The sequence below is a fragment of the Pimephales promelas genome, chromosome 2 (assembly GCF_988280905.1).
Source record: "Pimephales promelas chromosome 2, fPimPro1.hap1.1, whole genome shotgun sequence".
NCBI lineage: Eukaryota > Metazoa > Chordata > Actinopteri > Cypriniformes > Leuciscidae > Pimephales > Pimephales promelas.
The window spans coordinates 5315343-5337853 of NC_142770.1; the positions used below are offsets into that span (position 1 = coordinate 5315343).

The 22511-nt window shown below is 36.9% G+C and overlaps 1 protein-coding gene and 1 non-coding gene across 3 annotated transcripts in view; one reads left to right on the plus strand and one right to left on the minus strand.

The window, feature by feature from the left end:
* LOC120474283 (titin) overlaps positions 1–22511 on the minus strand; it is a 164302-nt gene that overhangs the window by 34482 nt on the left and 107309 nt on the right. The window contains exon 1 of one of the 2 annotated variants that reach the window (XM_089120566.1): positions 2892–3232. The exons of the other annotated variant lie outside the window; for it this stretch is intronic. Within the exon in view, the coding sequence (XP_088976692.1) occupies positions 2892–2937 (46 nt within the window). The 5' untranslated portion in view covers positions 2938–3232. Of the gene's footprint in view, positions 1–2891; positions 3233–22511 lie in introns of those variants that run through there. 2 annotated transcript variants of the gene reach the window in all.
* On the plus strand, positions 8486–12965 carry LOC120475643 (SLAM family member 5). The gene is made up of 5 exons (XR_016146934.1): positions 8486–8756; positions 8950–9246; positions 9815–10084; positions 11278–11295; positions 12769–12965. It is a non-coding gene; the product is annotated as an SLAM family member 5 (transcript).

Sequence of the window (22511 nt, forward strand, 5' to 3'; positions counted from 1 at the left end):
GGGTCGTCATTGGGTCTTTCAGCAGGATAATGATCCAAAACGTGTAGCAAAATCTACACAAAAATGGTTCAGTCACAAACTCAAGGTCCTCCCATGGCCATCTCAGTCCCCAGACCTCAATCCAATCGAAAACCTGTGGGGTGAGCTAAAGAGGAGAGTGCACAAGAGAGGGCCCAGGATACTGGATGATCTAGAAAGATTTTGCAAAGAAGAATGGTCAAAGATCCCTCTCTCTGTGTTCTCCAATCTTGTGAAATGTTATAGGAGGAGATTAAGTGCTGTCTTGTTGGCAAAAGGGGGTTGTACAAAGTATTAACATCAGGGGTGCCAATAATTGTGGGACACATGATTTGAAGTTTTTATTTTTTTAAATTTTACATTTTTTTTTTACCACCAAAGTAATTTACTTAAATAAAAGGTTGGATTTTTATATTTTTTTGCATTTGGATTCTATGTTGTTTAAAAAAAAGGGAGAATTTTTAAAAGTCCTCGACCACATCTTAAACAGGGGTGCCAATAATTGTGGAGGGCACTGTATATATATATATATTTACTTGCATGGATTAATTGTTCACCACAAGACTAGTAATATGCGCTAACAAAGTAAATAGGTTCAATTTTGATTTCACAGGGACTTTAAAAGTAAAGAAATGAAATGATCTTCCCAGGGTTTGGATAAATCAGATGCTATCCGATCAGAGAAAACCCATGAAGTGGCCAGGCGCCCTGATGTCTATACCTGTGCGCTGGTGTGTGCGTCGAGACGGCAAGTGTGTAAGTTATGTGTGGGGACTGTGTGGTAGAGCGAGGGAGAAGTGAGAGAGTGACGGCGATTAGCTTTGGAGCGAGTAGCGACACTAGAGTCATATTGAGTCTCCCCTGTTCTTTCTGGCCACTTTGGGGAAATCTATAGCATGACTGTAGAGACTGTAGCATGAAAGGTTAACCCTCTCCTTGATTTCATGTTCTTTATAGAGAAGGAGTGGAACCAGTGAATGAGTCGGGGGAAATGCACCGCTACCAAGTGACGCGTATTTTTCAAAAGGTACATGTTATGTCGGACGGGACGCATCATCAACAAAATATTATATAATTATAGAGAGACTTTCAATATAATGAGTCGATATATCGTGCACCCCTACCCAGCATGCATTGCCGCATGAAGCATGTCACCATTGTTGAGATTCATATGCTGATTCTTAATATTTATCTTCTTTGGGACGTACCTCGGCTAAATGGGAGAGATTTATTTATTCTGTGACGTAGCCTATAAGCATAATTATTTGCATATTTACTTGCCCATATTTTAATTGAAGATATTTCATAATAGAATCACTATGAATTCAAATTTAATTAAATTTACTCTAGACCATTTTAACTGAAAACAGAAGATTTTTAATGTGTCCTGGCCGTTCATTTGCATGACAACAACGGCTCATGGTTTGAGAACGCAAACAATAGCCGTGTTTTATGAAGGCAAAAGAGTAGCAAAACTCTAGAGCATGTAGATGTGATTTTGAGAACTTGTATAATCAATATTCTTACTTGTACGCTAAAATTTACACTCCCAGCTCCAATGTGGGAACATGGCAAATAAAAATCTGAAGTTGAATGTTGAAATTTGCACTCGCAGACAATAGTCACAAATGTGTAAAATGACATTTACTGAAATACAATGACAAACACAAACTTGAAATATGCATTTGCACTTAGTACATTCACTTTTGCAGTACAACCTCAATTAGGCACTTGCATCTTCTCAACTTAGGGGCGGCAGGAGAGAAAAGGGGGGGGGGTGTGGGGGGAGTGTTCAAAAAACAACCAATTTTATTGGTTGTTGCCTAGCCAATGAAATATGACTTATATTGTACGTGATGATATCACGAAACCCGCGTCCTCGAAACATGGCTTAATGCATAGACTGATATTAAAAGAAATACATACTCAGTAAACACCATACTAATACATACAGATAGCAGATGAGTCCAGAATATGAATGAAACGAGTTTAATTAAGACGCAACGTCAAAAAAAGACCAAACTCAGGAAACACCGTACTAATAAAGTGTACAGAAAAAAATGCACAGAAAATGAACGCAACGCGTTTAAATGTATTCTTCCCATAGAAAACGCTTAATTTACATTTATTAATTTAGCATACGCTTTTATCCAAAGAGACTTACAAATGAGAACAAGCAGTTAAACTAACAATAGGACAACAATATGCAAGTGCTATGACCCTTCCCAGTTTAATCTAACGCAGTAGGCCCTACATGTAGTTTTTTTAATGAGGATTAATGTACAACAGTTATAAAAATAAATAAACATACACAATTCGTTATAAATTATTAATAAAACACTGCCTGTGTAAAAATGCTGCCAGAAGGTTTATTTGCTTTCTTTCGTCATATTCTGGGCTCATCTGTACAGGCTATGCTTAGTTAATCAGGCCTATAATCTTGCTATCTTGCCATATGGTGCTTGCGGATAATATCATTTATTTCTTTTAATGTCGGTCTAATGCATTAAGCTACGTCAAAGAATATAGAAGGCAAATAATAAGTGTAATCGGAGTAGCGATTGCCTATAGTCACTCTAGTGGTTTTGTGTTAATTTCTTATTCTGCCTGGGGGACTAGCATGAAATCATTATCTTAATCCAACTATTTTTTCCCCCTTTTTTTCACGCATACAAAATGCAAAAACTGCTTTATCCGGTAATTAATTTTATCCTTAAACAGGAGGGCATGTCTAAAGTCATTTAAATACATGTGAATATTTTCATAAGGTACGTTAACAGTTCAGGAAGAAGACAACAGTCAATGAACGATATGTTATCGCTGCCAAAGTGAAACCGAAAGTGTTGAAAAATAAACTGAAATCGAGCACTTACCGTATATTAGTAGAACAATCTGAAAGAATTTGAAGGTGTGCTTCATACTGTTGCAGATTTCAACGAAGCCTAACTTCGATTGTTTTTAATATTCGTAGTTTGTTTGTTTCTGAACCACACCCTACCGAATTAAGACGACGATTGTTAACCCTACTAAATAACAACAGAAAGATTTGTATAGCCACTGTGGCTGACTAAATAATTTACACGATGATGTTTAACCAACTAAAGAAGAAGTGCGTTAAACGTTACTTTTCCAAATTTGGAAAATAAAGCCATAAAGCACAAAAGACCGCAATAGCGGATGATCTAACGGTTTTCTTCTTTACAGCGGATTGCAAACTCAAAACGAGCATTACCGCCACCTGCCGTTTGGACTAGAATAGACGATTATCTTTTTCTTCTTTGTACAGTCAGAGAAAGTGCTTTGGTACAGTGCTGCCACCAGAGGCTGTCACCCAGTTTTGAGTAGGCTACTTGGGCTCTTCTTATTATAATTTTTTTAATGCCGGTTAGCAAACAACTTTTAAGGTGCATTGCCGCCACCTAGCTACTTAAAATGGAGTGTGAATCTACTCTAAATAAATAAATAGCTAATAAAATTACATATAATAAAACACTTTCACAACATTACTAATACAATTTTAATAACAACTAATTTCACAACCTATTGATTGGCCCAGTTTTTTCCAAAAACCTAAATATTTCTCTATACCACATGCCCTGAATTCAGTTGTGACATTTCTTTCATTTCAAATTTAATTTTTCTTTACTTAGTCTATCTTTCAGAATTATCCTTTCCTGTTTATACTTATGACAACTTAAATGTTCTAAAGTTTCACTATTACATTGATCACATAAACCAGTTTAATGTTTCCCTATTATTTTAAGCGTATGTGTGATCCAGCATGCCCAAATCTCATTCTTGAAATAAACTCCTCTTCCTTTTTATTTCTATTATTTTCTCTCATTCCTCATTAACCAGATTTTTTCGAACTCGCAAACAGCTAATTGCAAAATGGAATCCATCCTGCTCAGATAAGTGCTGGAGAAATTGTGGCCAACATGTTGGTAAACCACACCAACATGTTACATTTAACTGTCTTTTGGAGAAAGAATCTGTATAACTTTACTTCATTTAAACTTGTATAGGCCTATTATTTCTGAATGCAATATGAGTTGCATGAGTCTACATCTAAAGGCCTACAGAAGCAGTGATATAGAGGTGGGCAGTGTTGTACTTTTCCTTTTAATTTTTGTTGCATATAGGCATGTGTTGACAGGTTTATCCCAACTCACAAGCCATGTGGTCAGGGAGAAAGATAACTTTCAAACAACTTCCACTTCCCACTGCCAGAATCCTCAACGACTTCAATTTTCCACAACTTCAAGAATTGTTCCCACTACAAATGCAAGTATTCAATTCGATGAAATGTTAAAATGAAATGCTGTTGGTTCTTCTCATAGTTAGATGGATCTTCTCCATCATTACATCATTCCATCTCTCACTCCTTTTCCTTATACACATATTTATGTATGTTTGTTAAGTTTATTCGTGTTTATGATTTAGTTAATACAAATTATGCACTTTATGTATTTGGTTCTGGTTGACTGCTTGCAAATCAAAGTCACTTTTACGATTGTGTTTTTTGCTATTTGCTCAAAGCACTGTACATATGCTAAGAAATAATTATTCTTCTGTGGCCATGGAAGATACCCTTTTCTTGAAATAAATTAATAATCAAAAGAGTTTGTTGGACGAACTGATTAATTGATTGTAAGATTAATTTAGCCATGTCAAGTAAATCCAATTAACTGACCCATATATTCATAATTAATCATAACAAGTTATTATTGATTATAATATTTCCAAAAGCTGAGTTCCTTACAGCTGCATTGAAACTGGTGTGGGGTTTGGGTCAGGGAATGGGGTCATAAAACACCTGTCTCCAAGCAGGATCCTGTTGTAATCACCTGTATAATTTATACTTGTCCTTACTATGTTCAAATAATGATCATAAATGTAAATCTCTGAAAATTATTGAGTCATGCACAGATCCTTTCTTTCACATTTGTGATATGGAATGTAGTCACACCATCTAAGAGATTTTACTCAGTCAACTGCCTTTTTTAAAATTACTAATCTGGAATATTAAGAATCGTAATGGTATTGGCTGCACATTTACAATGTGAACCCCCTTTCTTTTCACAAAATACATTCATTGAGGCCTTGATGGGAACATCTGTCTATCGTCCGTCTATGTCACCAATCACGTTAGTGAAGCCTGAAGGACATAAGTCAAAAGCATGGTCATGATTGCATGAACTTCATTAAGGAACCACTGGCATTATTGGAGATTGACTGAGTTGTTGTTCTGGACATACTGGCACCAGCAACCCAAATCTGTGACCTGAAAGGTCATGACGAGCCTCTGAGTGTCAGATGCATCATCGCTGAAGATATGCTTCTGTCTATCTGTATATGTGTGTAAAATTACTGTGTTTATCTATTTCTTAGCCAATGAGAATCATTCAACGTGTAAGCAATGACGTAGCTTAGACCTTGGAAACGGTATAACTTATGTGATTGTTAACTGTAAGGAGGCGGCCTACGAACTCCTGAGTGAGTCTTGAAGCTGACTTCTGCTGATGAAACTGCAAACTATATTCAGTAAAACTTTTCTTTAATTTTTTATAATTCTGACTCCGGGTCTTCATTCTTCATATCTGGTTCTGGGTCTTTGACTGTATACCCCTTACACCTGGCTTTCTGCAAGATCTCCATGTAATCTCCATCATAATGTAACTTTGCAATGATAATGCGAGGTTTATCACCCGGTTTCCTTGGGGGTAGATTGCGATGCGAACGGTCAATCTTCACATCTCTGTCCATTTCTAGCATCTCTCTCAGAAATTTGGATACCGCTGCGGGTGAACTCGAACCATGTTGCTCAGGATCTCGTCTTTGATGTTCTCTTTCATATGGTCAATTTCAGAACGCATGGCGGCGGCGCTGCTCGCGATTTCGGACCTCATCGCCTGTAGCTCACTTTTTATTGTGTCGAAATCTTTAGCCTGTGCATTCTTCAACTCTTGCTTTATTACAGATGATCCGATCTCATAGAATGTCCGCTTTTATTACTTCAAAGTCCATATATATGTTTATAGCAGATCGACTGGATGCACTTTGTCCCGAGGCTTTAGGCCTTGTGCTAGTAGTAGAACCAGAGTAGGCCTACTTATATTTTGCGGAGATTCGCTGCCATCCGCACTTATAATATCAGACTGCGTTGTTTTTAAATATTTTGCAGCAACTTTCGACCTAAAAAATGCTGTTGTGAGATTAAATTTTTACGGATTCTGCAAGAGCTCTGAAAAATACCTCTTACTCCATATTTCACTCGGCAGTTTTAAGTTTATATACTTTTACTTCATGTGTATAGGTTTAAGTGTACGGAGATACTGCGTTTTCTCCATTTCTGTTTTTCTCTTTTCCTTGCTCCATTTTTCTGCCTTTCTCTCGAACAAAAAAGCGTTACTAATGCGAGCTGAATCTGGTGTGACGGCCTGTTCACATAAAAATACATTATCTATGCAGACCCAATATACTAACTATAATAACACAACGCAGACCAGAAGCATAGCCTACGTTACATGAATTCCAAGTGTTCAATGGCTTAGTGCATTCCATTTAAACCTAAGCAATGACTCACATCCAGGAGTGAGTGAAGTTCATAGGCAAAGCAAGGCAAGTTTATTTATATAGCACATTTCATACACAGTGGCAATTCAAAGTGCTTTACATGGAAGAAATTGAAATAATCAAAAGAAATCAGAATAATTAAAACAGTTTAGAATAAAAAAATCATAATAATAAAATTAAAATACAGTAAATAATTAAAACAATTTAGAATAAAAAATAAAATGAAGTACAGTAACAGTCGGACGAACAGTGGCACAGTGCTCATTCAGTAAATGCACAGCTAAACAGATGTGTTTTGAGTCTGGATTTGAATGTCTGTAGGAGCACACCTGATCTCTTCTGGAAGCTGGTTCCAGCTGCGGCTGGCATAATGGCTAAAAGAAGACTCGCATGCTTAGAGTGAACCCTTGGTATTTCTAGCTGATGTGATCCTAATGATCTGAGTGATCTGTTGGGTTTATATTCAGTGAGCATATCTGCAATATATTGGGATTTATATACCAGTAATAATACTTTAAAAATTTTTAAGTGGAACGCAACCCTTATCAGTAGCCTATGCAGAAGTTTTAACACACTTCCTGTTTCCCTTTTTCTCGCCATAAATGTGTTGCCTTGCCGCAGCCAAACTAGCCTGGTAATACCAGACTCTGCTACTTCACTTTGCTTCGTAGACAGACTACAGGACTACAGTGACTACAGGAGCGAAATGAAATTAGCGGAAGTAGGAAGCAGTGTTGTAGTCGAGACCACCTTACTCGAGTCCGAGTCGAGACCGAGACCAGAGAGAGTCGAGTCCGAGTCGAGTCCGAGACCAGAGACGGTCGAGTCCGAGTCGAGACCAGTGAGGGTTGATTATCTAATTTACTTTTATTTACTTAGGCCAAGAGAAATCCTTTTTTTTTTTTTTTTTTTTTTTTTTTTTTTGAATTTACAGAGAGTTTAAAAAATATGATCAGTTTAGGGTAAAAAGGCCGCATAGTAGGTGGTGTTAAAAGTAATTTTATTACAATTTGTCATGCGCAGTTGCACACTAGAAAATCACCAATCACTGGGCGTGTCAATCAATTTAAAGAAATATTTTATTAACATACATTAATAATCATGAAAAATATTTTGAATTGAACTCAAAGGACTCGGGAATAAGTCCGAGTCCTAAAAAAAATGTTCGAGTACGAGTCAATTCCGAGTCCAAATGCACACGAGTCCATGACAAGACCAAGACCATTAAAATATGGTCTGGAGACCGTGTCCGAGACGAGTCCGAGTCTCGAGTACTACAACACTGGTAGGAATTAAGTCTGACGTAGTCAGGCTACAGCCAAACCGTTCAAGATATAAAAATCCTGAATTTAGCATCAATGTTTTTACTTCATGCGTTTGAGTTCGGTGGCGAGATAAATCCCCTATGAGAACATACTTTTTTCAAACAACCCACAATAGCTGACTTCCTGTTGGGTGTACTCTGTACTGGGTACATGGCACTGAGCGCAAAAGTTGTTCGGCCAGAGGAGATCCATAATGAATTAAAAAGGGGTGCGCTACAGAGGACCATACAACCGTTTAAAAGGTGTCAATCCATTTTTATTTCATAGATACCACTGTTAGACTTTTTAAATATGTACAAATACATTTTAAACATAAAAACATCAGAGTTTTAACATTTTTGACGTTTCAGAAAAATAACATAATGTTATTGTTTAAACCAATGACCATTAAGCTGTATCATCAGCAAGTGGTTTCTGGTTGTCTAATGGTGTCGAGGGATAGAGTTGTTGGGAGAGTTAGGGGTTAAATATTTTAGCTCCACCCATCAGGCCCAAATAACATTCGCTCCTCCCTGGACATGAGCTCCAGACTAGGACCGTTTGCTCTGCAGTGAACAGCACTTGAGCGCTGGTGTTTATTCACACACTGACAGCAGACTTACACACAACAGACCAGTAGCACAGTCCTTTACAGATCTTCTGTTGCTGTATTACCAAACGTTCATCGTTTATTGTGACATTTATGGGTTTTTTTGTTTTGTTTTTTTTCATTTGTTTGTGTTTAAATCTAGCCTTTAGAAAATTAGGAACTGTAGTCATTTGAACCATTCACCGAAATGCCAAAGAAAATATTTGAAGTGTTCATATTCTTCTATTGCTGCTTATGGAGTCTGAGTGGTAAGTCATTCATTTTCAAATTTTGTCAGACAGATATACTCGATGTTTGTTCATTTTGTTACTTTGCCATTTATTTGTATCCATGACATCAAAGTGTTTCAACTATTGCCATTTTTTTTTAAATATAGCCTACATTGAAATTAGTGACGTGAAGAGTTGTTTTGCAATGATACATTTCTGTGTGTTGTTTCAGGAGTGTCTGGTGTTGATGAAGTGAAGTCAGTGTCAGTGACTGAGGGAGAATCTGTCACTCTAAACACTGATACTGAAATACAGACAGATGAACTGATAGCCTGGAGAACTGGACACAACAATCTCATAGCTAAAATCAAAGGAAATAACTGCGAGAGATTCAGAGGCAGACTGACACTGGATGAGAAGACTGGATCTCTGACCATCACAAACACCAGAACCACAGACTCTGGACTTTATAAAGTCACCGGCAGCAGATCAAAGACACCGCTCAACATATTCAATCTTACCGTCTATGGTGAGTAGAGAATTACTACCATGTTTATTTTATATATATGTATATACATTATGTTATATATACATTATGTTACATTATGTCTTTAATGTAACTTAATAAAAAAGGTTGACCCCAAACTTTTGAAGTATAATGTTACAAAAATATAAAACAGTTATTTGAAATTGTAATATTTGTTTTACAATATTATAGTTTTTTGTATTTTTTATCAAACAAATGAAGCCTTGGTGAGCATAAGAGACATTTAAAAGCTTCTTAAAAATTATATTAAAAAAAAAAAAGTAAAATGTTACCAATCCCAAACTTTTGTGTTTGTGTGCGCGCGTGCAGGTTGGTCTTTTAAAAATTAATAATATTCATGATTACTGAGAATATTATAAAATTATATAAAGACAATTCTGTGATGATAAAAAATTATTTGTGCATTTATGCATTCTTGTAATTACATATTTTAATAATATACATTTGATACCATTTGTTTCTCACATTCATTCAATTTGAAATGTAATGAACTGACAAATATCACAGCACTCTATAGTCTATACTGAATTATATTTATTCTGTTTTCAAGCTCGCCTGCCTGTTCCTGTCATCAGCCATTCTTCAAAACAATCATCATCATCATCATCAAATTGTTCGTTGGTGTGTTCATCAGTGTTGAATGAGAGTGATGCGACTCTCTCCTGGTACGCAGGAATGAGTGTATTGTCCAGCATCAGTCTGTCTGATCTCAGAGTCAATCTCTCTCTTCCTCTGGAGATTGAGTGTCTGGATGATGCGTACAGCTGTGTGATCAACAATACCATCAGCACCCAGACCACACATCTCAACACTGAACTCTGTGGGCCATGTTCAGGTACTGTGCAGTGACATGGCACTAGCCTATACAACTGATTTCATTTCCACTGATAATTATTTTAATTTCCCTTAAAAAAATACCTTTTCTTTAAAAACTGCCTCCTAGGCTGTTGTTGGTTTAATCCTCTCCAAAATATGCACACAGCAGCTTGGGATGGTGCTAGCAAAAATGTATCAAAATAATGTCTAGCTGTCAAAGAGTTATAAGTTAATTGATTGGTCAGAAAACATTCAAATTATTTTTACACAAGTTGAGTTGACATATGTCCAAGCGTAACAAAATTTGACTCTCAAAGACAGTTACGGGTGTGTGCAGGCAGGCAGAAGAAGACAAAAGTTTAAATATAATTTAAGGTAGCAGAAATAGACACACACACAGATATAAACATGACTGGACACTGAACGACGGTAAAGGAAAAACTTAAGTACTGAATACAAACAAGGTAATTAATGACATCTGATAGACATTAACTCATATTGACAGAAACCATGATGACCAAGTAATGGAGGGAATATGAACAAAGGAGAGTAAACAAACTCAAAGTCCATGATTACTAAACAAACAGAACTCGATGTTGATATTCTGATGACGCACACTAAATTTCATAAAGTTTTGATAAATGGGGGTGCTACAAATAAAAAACATAACTGTTATATTATTTTATGTTAGCTTATATACATTCACAAACTAAAATACCAATCACAGTCAATAGCTTTCAAACTGAGACGTGTCTTATCATGTGGTTTTAACAGAAAAGTCCATCTTGAATCTTCAATGATAGTTAAACTGGAAGAATTGAGAAATTAGAAAATGCCGGGCAGTCTGGTTGAGGAACGACCACTCCCTGATGGTTTAATGTGAATAATTATCACACAGTATATTATACAAGTTTGGTATCATTTGAAATGTCTCAGTGTGACTGGTGCAAAGGCATTATTCCCAAATAAGCATCTCAGCATCTATATCTTGAGTCAGGTACATCTTATACTCTTTATCTCTGATCATTTGATGTTATTGTATTGATTATCGTTAAACTGATTATGAAATGGCCATGATACATTTACCTGACATAATACATTTTTACATTTGAATTTATTCCAAATTACTCTGAAATTATTTTCTAAAGTAGATTAAACAAAGTCTTGTGTTTCCGCAAATCTGTGTCCAAGATTAAGTTCATACTAGATCCCAGTGTAGATGGAGCGTGAGTCACATGTGGGATTCTAGATTCCTGACTAACTGCTTGATTTTAAGTTGTTATGCAGTTGCAAATAGGGGGCTAGATAGCCTACATACTATTAAGATAATAGAAAGCGTTGTAGCAGCATTATCCTAATGTTCTAGCTATAACCTCTGGTTCTTGTTTGGGCTTTGAGTAAGTTGTTATATGGGCGACTGTAGGGGGCACCTTTACAATTCATTGGCACTCTTACAATAGCCAGCATGTGTGGCAGAGGCATGTTGAACTGCTTTAGCCATAAAAACCTCTAGTTATCTATTAGACTGGCGAGATTTTGATCGTGAGACGGCCGGAGACTCTCTAAGCGACATAGATTCCTAATGAACAAGTAAAATATAAAGTAAAGAGTTAAATACAATAATTAAATGTATTGCTAAACTATTTGCCTACGTAAATAATTGGCCGATAACCAATTGGCAATCTAAACTAAATTCAAGGTTGTGATAAATGGGAGTCAGATAAATGCTTAAATGGAACTAAATTACTTTGCCACACTGGAAGACAATAACACGGTTGCAGAGACCACCTGTTTATCAGAAACTGTCGTTGGACCGATTTAGATGGGCTTTCAAGGATTTGATAAGAAGAGGTTACCACAATACATGGTCAAAAAATACAACTGACTTGAAGAAATCACTCCCTCTTACTGTTAGATTAAAAGGGAAGTAAAAAAAACCTGTACAAAATGTTTACTGTTTTAAGTAATGTGTGCATATAACATGTGATGTATGTATGGAATCATATCATTTCTACATTTCAATGATTCGCATGTCATAGAAAGTCAAAGGACATTTTTAGATGATCGTGAATATCACGTTGCGGCTCAACTGTTTTTATCTGTAGCATTTATCTCAAAGCTCTTTTCATTTTTATAATGAATTTGTAGCATTTCTAACCTTATGCTTGCAGTTTAACATTGAGTATTACACATGAGTATTAAAAATGTGTATTATTGGGATCTGAAATATGTGAACAGATCTATTAGCATTTCACAGACTTCTGTATACACTAATAAAAACTATTCTGTCAGTTGAGCATACAAATGAATGTTTCCATCGAATCTAATTATGATAAATAAAAAAAATATATATAAATTTTTTGCCAGCAATGTCTCTACCTGCTGTGTGCATATTTTGGTGATGATTGGACCAACATAGGAGGAATTTTAAAAAGTCTTAAAAAAATAAAAATAAAGACAGCTGAAGAAAATGATTGGCTAAATTGAAATTAGAGATCATTTGTCGAGCTTGAAAAATAGAACCTTAAGGTTAAGGTCAACCTAGTGTTAGACAGGTGTGTATCTGTACACGACTGAGACCATCCTGGGGGTGTCTGCGTTTTACGGCCCATAAACTTTACCTTCAGTGCTAAAACCCCTAAAGAATCGTGTTTATATTCTAACATTGCTCATTTCTTCTCTCACAAGACTTAAACTGCTGGTGTGGTTTCACTGAGGCTGTGATCCGATTGTCTCTCTCTGCTCTGGTGGGCGTGGCTACTATTGCTGTTCTGGTTTATGACATCAGATCCAGAAGTCTTCAACAGAAGAAGAGAGAGCAAACACCATCAGACTCTGATTAATCAGATACTCAGGAAGGTGGAGATGTTCTTGAAAAACTGTAGACATTATTTTTTAAAAAAATCAATCAGTTGTTTATATCACTTTTCACAATAAAAATCATTCTAAAGCAGATTTTCAACCTTTCAGCCTTACAATATACACTGACTAATCAGAAAATCAAAAGGTATAATTATTTTTTATTTTTTTTGTATTCTGGTGTATTTGTATTAATGTAAGATTTATAGCACTATATTCCAAAATAAAATAGTATAGTAATATTATCGTCCCTGTTTCATTGTAATATATTAATGACAGCACATAAAATGTGGTGAGATCATTTGGTGATGTGAACAGACAGTCTTTAATTAAATAATTTATTTTGACTAATTATACAGTATTACTCATGTTTGTTGGAGTATTTTATTTTAAATTCGTTTTTCAGCTCACAGCCCATTCGATATCTCCCCATTCAAAACACTTAGATGCTGATGAGTTGAAGCAGGTGTTTTAATTAGTGAGACATCAAAAACATCCTAGAAGGTGCAGAGCTGGAGTTCAGAAACACAGAATTGGGAGACATGCTATTTTAACCCTCTGGGGTACTTCAGTCATTTCTGACCGGTATATTTTATGGTTCTTGGTATATGAACACACAAAAAAATGGGGACATGATTTGAAAAGTCTAAGTGGTCGTAAAAAAATAGTCACACTCAGGACCTTCCGGACAAAAATGACCTCCATAGGAAATGAATGGGAAATTGACAAAAACGCAAAAAGTCTGAGAATTTTTGTGTGTACAATCTACAAATCGGCCACGATGCAGAAAAAGTTTTCAACAATGAAGGGGTGACACTCTAAAACACCAAGAGTGCAAAACAGACACACTTACCCAAACACACTTTTTATACACATTCAATGAATTTTGACCTACCATAGGAAACGAATGGGAAATTGACAAACACAAATTCTCTACAAATTGGCCACAATGCAGAAAAAACATCAATAGTGTAATAATAATTAATATAATGTTTAAAAATATTAATAAATTAATGTTTAAAAATTATAATAATAATAACTATTAAAATATAAATAATAATAAGCTGTGAAAAAGCATTACTGTTTATTTTTTATTGAATTGTATAATGTTACCTGTAACAAAATGCTTTCTCTGTATTCAGGTTTGACTGTAGTAATAATGCAAAAACATGTACACTTCACATCAAATTTATTTAATTTTTTAATAAACCATGGCAAAAAGTATTATTTGAGGATAAAAAAAAATACATTCAAATCCACATCTTAAAAGTAAGTAATTTTGTCCAAAAACAACTCACAAGCCTCTCCATAGAGAGCTATGGCTATACAGCTGGTTACACCATGAAATGACATGTTTTATTTTATTTTCTCTCAACAGATCTGACTTATCTGACTTCGAAAATTGGATTTAAAAGGTCTGGTCTCTGTAATAACCTGAAATACTACAATAATTTTAAAAATATTTTTTAAAAAAATTAGAGAACATTTTTTTGGTATTATTTTCAATGGCAAAAATGGACCATAAATATTGCATAAATATTCATTATTATCATAGAAGAGGAAAAAAAAGAAAAAATATTATTGAACAAAAACACATTTCATTCATTTTACTGAAATATATATATTTTAGGGGTCCGGTCACTTTGACCGTGAAAGTCACATGTGTGACTGGAAAACGAAGTATGTTTGTGCTCTCAAAAGTGTTTCAGAAGTTGATGTGTCTTAAACCAATTTATCAATAACTTAGGATGAAGGTAATTGATGATAGAGGAATTGATGCCAGGAGAGGGCATCATATGTGATTTTCCCCAAACAGTTAAACACAAATCTGGTCCAAGAGCATTTTTTTATGCATTATTGATTTTTATTATCTAATTGACTTTATGACTTAATTTATTATCTATAAAAACCCACAACAAACTTGCTTTTGAAAACGCTGTGGTTAAAAATTAAACATTTTTTTAATTGTTAGTCTATGCTTTTAGTGTCAACACATTCAAATGAGACAAATAACTCCAATCACTTGGATAATGATAATTGGATAATTTAACATTTAAATCTTGGAAAGAATACCTTCTCATTTCATATTTTTGTTGGTAAAACATCCATTTTCTGGACCTTCTTGGTGTGAGGGGACAACAACTACTGAAAATAATCAGAACTGGATGTCAATAATATGCAATTTGGTAACATGAAATATTCACAAACCCTTACACCTAACCTCTTAAAATAGCCTTTACTGAATAGAATGATTGGGGACATTAACAGTAACTCAATCGTAGTGGCGTGTGTAGCCAACCAACGTCGACGTGAGCGATACAGAATCCGTTTATGATGTCTACTGGATTGACACAACAATCCTCGATAGAAAACGGATGAACAGTTCTATATCTGTTGTAGCCTATGTTCAACACTTAGCATACTTCTGAAACAAAGGAAAACATATCCTATTTTCTACGTTCTGTCGCGTGCAATGTTGACAGTTTTGAGCTTTTGCAGCACTGTAGACGCGGTACGTGATTACTTGGTAAAAGTAGCCTATTCACTGAAATAGGTCTATTGTCTATGAAAAAAAAAAAAAAAACATCAGCAAAAGGAGGGAGGAGTTAAATCACTAACTGGAGTTTCAGTAAACTGCTATAGACAGACCGGCAGCTCTGTTAACTTCAGCTCATCCAACACGTTGAACGCTCATCCAAAGAAAATGTTTGACATGTTGATATTCTGTTTGTGCTCGTGGAGTCTGAGTGGTGAGTAGCCTATTTTTATGCCTTCGTTTGTGTTTATAATATCTTGTCAAAACGTACACGGATCTGTTTTCACCACCCATTTTCATGTTTTATTATTAGACTAATAGGCAACTCAAATATCTCTGTTCATTATTATTATTTTCAAAAAAACATTAATATAATGTACCCTTTACAAAGAGAATTTAAGTTTTTTAGAAGTAATTTGCAGTTTTTGTTAAATTTAGAAAAATGCCGTTTTTTGGACACGAAAAACTGCAATAGGCTATTCCAGAAGGCCTGGATTACAACTTTCAGTTGTACTACAATAATACTGCAATATAACAGCAGTATTTCTGAAATGAAGTAGTAGCTACTAAAATACTGCAATATAACTGCAGTATTTCTGACATGAAGTAGTACTACAATAATACTACAGACAGTATAAGGTATCACTGCACCGATAGTACTATAATACTGCAATAGGCCTAACTGTGGTAGTACTGCAATATACAGCTGTACAATAACAATAATACCGAATGCAATCATAAAATGCAATCATAAAATGCAATCATAAAATGCTGTACAATACCACTGAAATACAACCAGAATATCCAGATTAAGTTTTATTTTCACACATCTGCAAAGAATTAAGGTACAAAACAACAGTGAATGTCTCAAACTGCAATGCAACAAATAATGTGTTTTTACTTTTTTTTTTTTTTACTTCAAACAACAAGCTGGGAGTTAGACAATGTATTTAAAGTGTTTATTTACAAATCATGCATATATCTTTCCCCACATTAATCAAAGAAATAGCCTTTTTTTGAAGAGCTTATTCTCATTATTCCACTTTGTTCTTTTAACTGTCTTCATCTCAGATGTGGAAACACGATGTTGGATGTAGTTTTTAAAAACAAACAAAAATAATCAGAGACACTCTTTTCAGTTACACTCTTCACCACAGGCATATATATATATATATATATATATATATATATATATATGCAGATTCATTAATATATATATATATATATATATATATATATATATATTAATGAATCTGCAAGTTAATCTCTTAAAGGAACATACTGCCGTTTTGTTTTAAATAGGGGTTATTCTATGGAATTAATATTGGGCCATAATTAAACAAATCCAGCATTTTGCAAACAAACTCGATCTGCTTCGCAAAGGAAAACTCGACTCGCAAACAAACAGAAAGCAATGTACAAGTACATAGGTCAATTTGAGCGAAAATGCAGTGTTTTTATGCAATATAAATGTGCCTAATATTTCACAAATAAATACAAACCATCCTACAAATTGCATGTAACCTTTGAACGAATAGTGAAAACAAATGATTATCTGTCAGTTATGGTTGTTTGAGAAAATTGGCTTTTACTCTCGGCACGATTTTCTCACAAATGCAGTTGAGCAACTTCCTCTTGTAAACAGCAGATGGCGCTAAGCCAGATGGGTTAATTTAGCCTAGTCTCCTGGGAGAACCACTGATTTGAAACATGTGCTTGCCTTTGCATACAGCTGTGGAAAATCACCAGTGAACAGGTGTGTTTCTGTCTCACTTTATCTATAATTAATATTTTGAGGTTTTCTTTTGCAAAATGTTATTACAGACAGAAATCCACATTTAGTCCTTAGTAGCACTTCACTCTTTCTAGCATGGGGGGAATCTATAAACTGAAAGCTCTGCCATCATGTTGCTTTTGTATATTTTTGTAAAACAAAAAACAAAAACACTTACATTTACTGAAAGAGTCAATTTCTTTTGTTATCCATAAATGAATGAGAACATTTAATTTAATTGAAAAGACTGGGAGTGGGAGGGTTTCAATTGTCCAAAATAATAATTTGGTCACTGCATACGTACGTCACAGGCAGGTTAAGAAACAATTGTATATTGTTTGTTTAGTTCATTCATTATTTTACTACATTAACAGTTAAAGGAACACTCCGACTTTTTGGGACTTTAGCCTATTCACCTTACCCCCCAGAGTTAGATAAGTCCATACATACCTTTTTCATCTCCGTGCGTGCTATAAGTCTGTTTGACGCACCCACCGCTAGCCTAGCTTAGCACAAAGACTCGATGTGACTGGTTGCAGCTTTCATACTGATCCAAATGAGTGGCAAAATAACGCAAACGTTTTCCTATTTACATGTTGTGATTTGTATAGTCACATAATGTACAAATAACAAAGTCAAATGAGACACAGACATCTTTTAACCGTATAAAACCTGGGAACTATTCTCTGAAGGCGAAGCACTGACGGAGTAATAACCGCATCACCGGAGACACGCAGTGGTGAGGAGCGGAGAGTTCGCTCGGTGTTTGGGTAATAGAGTCAGCAATTTATAAATAGTAAAAGCGTAGTTTAGAGTCATGGGTTTTCGCTCTATTGTAAATAGCTGCGACAGTAAACAGGCGAGGTAACCATGTTTCACAGAATTCCAACTAAAAACGCTGACTGGATGAAGAAATGGCTAACTTACTCTGGATATTGATCCAGACACACCTAAGATTATCAAGGGACATTACGTTTGCTCGGTACATTTCAATGAGGACGACTATTTTGAAAAAATGGAATTTGCCACACGGACCATAATGTGCTGAAGGATACGGCCATCCCATCGATAGCACAGACAGGACAAGTGGACCTGCGGCTGAGGTAAGTGTTCCGTTATGTTTTTAGATGATCTACTGTAACAGTGCCATTATTAGCCAGATCTAATGTAACGTTAGTGACACTATTATATGATTAGGGTATGAATATGTTTTTATCTTGATGCGGTGCGGACGCGCTTGGGAAAAAAAAACGAGCGCGTTTACCGCGTTGAACTTGCACCCTGCGCGCGGCGCGCCTAGTAGCCTAAATTTGAAATAACCATGGAAATAACGAACTTGAGCGTGCAAAAGGGTACGATAGGCTGTGAGTTCATTGTGCAAAAACAATTTGTGCTATTACTTTCCCCTTATTCTATCCTATAGTAATGCAATACTTATATAGGCAAATGTATTTACTGTTGAATACATTTGGTTCAGCTAATAAATTGCATTTAAAATATATTGATTCCTGTAATAATAATTATTTATTCATGTGATATTTATAAATCTGGGTGCGTTTTTGGTTGGAAATCAATGAAACATGGTACTGTATTACCTGGTCTCCCCTGTTTATTGTCACAGCTCATACAATAAAGCAAACACCCATGATAAACCTTGCTTTTCTATCTAACGTTAGTAATTGCTGACTCTTTATTCCAACGCTGAGCGAAGCGAACTCTCTGCTCCTCGTCACGGTGCGTCTCAGGTGATGGTTATCACTCTGCCCAAGTAGCAGTGCTTCCCCTTCAGAAAATATAGTATTTATACGGTCAAAAGATGTCTGTGTCTCATATGGCCTTGATATTTGCACACTCTGTGACTATACAAACCACAACATGTAAATAGGAAAACGTTTGCGTTATTTTGTCACTCATTTGGATTAGTATGAAAGCTGCAACCATTCACATCCAGTCTTTGTGCTAAGCTAGGCTAGCGGTGGGTGCGTCAAACAGACTTATAGCACGCACGGAGATGAAAAAGGTATGTATGGACTTATCTAACTCTGGGGGGTAAGGTGAATAGGCTAAAGTCCCAAAAAGTCGGAGTGTTCCTTTAAGTTGACTGAATTTCAACTAAATAGCCTATAGCCTTCATAAGTGGGACTCCTCTTTTAATTAAATTAAATGTTCTCATTCATTTATGATGAACAAAAGAAATAGATAGTCCAGTGAATGTAACGTTTTTACAAAAATGTAAAAAAGCAACATGGCAGAGCTTTCAGATTATAGATTCCCCCTATGGGAAGTGACGTGCGGTATAGATACAGTCGGTTGGTCTGGGAACGCCCCCGGGAACGCCCCGTCACGTGATGTGAATTTAGCCCGTGGGGGAAAACATTGAAATACATGGGACAATCATGCCAAAGAGTTGCTGTGTCGTTTTCTGTACCACCAATAAACTAACAAATTACAAATTGAAGTTCTACAGCCTTTCTTACATACATACAGAACCGGATAGGAGGACAAAATGGCAAAATTAATCATATCTTATTAGATTATTGTGTGAGTAGAGATCTCTGTGTGATATAATAGTAGTAGATGTTTAACTCGTATTAGACAGTGGGCCAGATTTGTCTGACGTTACATCCCTTACGAAAAAGAACTATAGTAATCCTATGGCTAGTATTCTATAGTAGTGTATAATACTTCTGTGATGTTCTTTAATACCTCTATACTTCTAGGCTATGTCCCAAAATACTATAGTATTCCTATAGGATTAACGTTACTATAATATTTTGTCCTAAAATACTACAAGATTCCTTTAGTTGTTTTTCATAAGGGATGTCTCAGTCACATTAGCGTTATCAGCTGAAGGTTATCAGACTGCAGTCTGTGAGAATTCAGATAACTGTCAGCAAAGTCCCTCTGCAACTTCGTAGCGACTACTAATGATCACCGTTTTACAAAAGGATTAATAGTTTGGAGTGAAGCATACGTACAATTGGTGACATGGTTTTATGGACTTATAGTAACTTATACGCAAGTTGATTGAGTTACAGGCTTGTGTTGCCAGTAGCTTCCGCGATGTCTTACCTGGAGATTCAACCAGATAACAAGAGTCTAGAAACGACACCTCCGGCCATTTGGTTGGGTCATGGGTCACCCAGTTTTTAATTAAATAAGGGCAATCATAACCTATTACAGTTCATTTTGCAATGTACTGTTGCCGGTCGGCAGGCATAAATGACTCGCAATATGACATTTTTGTCATTCAAATACATACGATGGTCGCACTGCTTTCCCCCACGCCGACCACGCCCCCAACTATGACGCGTTTCCGACTGTATGCCATAGCCACGCCCCCTCCACTCACTTGGTCAGGTGCGTTCACGTGCCATGGAAAATATGATTTTTATGACGGCAAATCAAAGTCAAAAAGAACCGAGCGCACAACCGATGCTGGCGCGCAGTAAATGACTTTCGCGAGAGGAAAACATATCCACACGCGAGGAAACGGGGACTCACAAGCTCATTCATATCCTGTGTGCGCTCGTGACATCTCCTCAGTATGGAAAGCCAAAAGGGTCAAATTTCGCCACTATCCAAACGCGTTTCATTCTCAAAACGCCGGCGTTTAAGACGAAAAGACGCCGCAAATTACGGCGTATTGTGGTACAAACGGCGTAAATTACAGCGTTTACAAAGCAAAGAGAATGAAACGCGTTTGGATAGTGGCGAAATTTGACACTTTTGGCTTTCCATACCTTTGTACGCAATACAAGCCGTCGCGCACACGCGCATGATCATTCCACACGCCCTCGCGCTTGATCTGCTCTTGCCTGCTGCGCCTGCTTTTGCTCGCTCGACAAAAAAATTTTTTTTTGACAGTCGAGGGGCGGGACTCCCCTTTTCCGGAAGTCAGTTGTGATTGGACGCCTGTCCAATGACTTGTAATTCACTTGACTTGAGACATCACTTAAAGCTATGGTATACGATGTTAAAAATCGCTCGAGACGGTAGGGAAGTTTTAAAAAACTCATCCCGCCCCTCCACACACTCCCCCTCCCCTCTGTGCTACCTGATCCCTGACGTATGTCACGTTTGAGTTCACGTCAACGCAAGATTAGCAACACTCCCCACCACCATTATAATACTACTAGTATTGCTAAGGTTTTCAGTAATTGTTATAGCAGCATCTTGTTTAAATTCCGATCGGCTTGAACAGAAACCTCGAACAAGAAATATAATTACTTTGACCCGTGATAGGCGATGCTAAACGTCTCGGTTACGGATGTAACCCTCGTTCCCTGAGTAGGGAACGGAGACGTTACGTCAGAAGTGACGGAGAATGGGGGTTTCGCATTGAAAGCCAATCCTCTTCGAGTATTTAAAAACGAGCCAATGGCATGAAAATGCCTTGGGGCTGCGGAATTTGCATAGCGTATCTCCGCCCCACCCCGTGGGTATAAAAGGAGGAAGTGAACGCAACCGCAGTATGTCTTCGCTGAGGAGCCAAGACTGAACACCGGCGTCTACCCAGCGGTACAGCAGAAGTGGCAGGGAGACGTAATGTCTCCGTTCCCTACTCAGGGAACGAGGGTTACATCCGTAACCGAGACGTTCCCTTTCGTAGTCACTTCGAGTTACGTCAGAAGTGACGGAGAATGGGGGTCTGTGCCATCACGCCATCTTCAAGCTGTCTTCCAGTGCCCTGCGAAAGTCTGGACTCCTGACAACTTAACCCAGGAGAACTACTTTGACATAGGAATTCCAAGATACACTAGGAAACATATCCCGGTAGGGACATGCAACCAGATGCCTACCGAAGGAGGACTTAAGAATACACATATGGCCCCGTAGGAACTACATATGGAGATCACTGGAGCACCAACCTAAGGGTGGCTAGAGACTTAACTCAGAAGTGGCAGATGGCTTGCCAAGGGAAGACACATGCTCAGAGAGGCTTACAGTGGAAAATACACATGAGACAGTTACCGGAGGGAACCGTGCACATGGAGGCACCTAGCCAGCACCATAGCAACAGCAGTGGTGCCCATATCATGGGTGCTGGAGGACTCAGGGCTTCAACGGAAGACTCAGCTGAGGAATATCGCACTTATCCAGTCCGAGGAGTGGAATGGCGAGCAAGCGAAGACACCTAAGCGGGTCCAGTACTGGCGGAAGCGAGTACGTGAGAGGACACTGGCTCGATTCGCAGATTATAGAATCTTGCGAAGGTGTTTGGTGTCGCCCAGCCTGCAGCTCTGCAGATGTCTGTTAGCG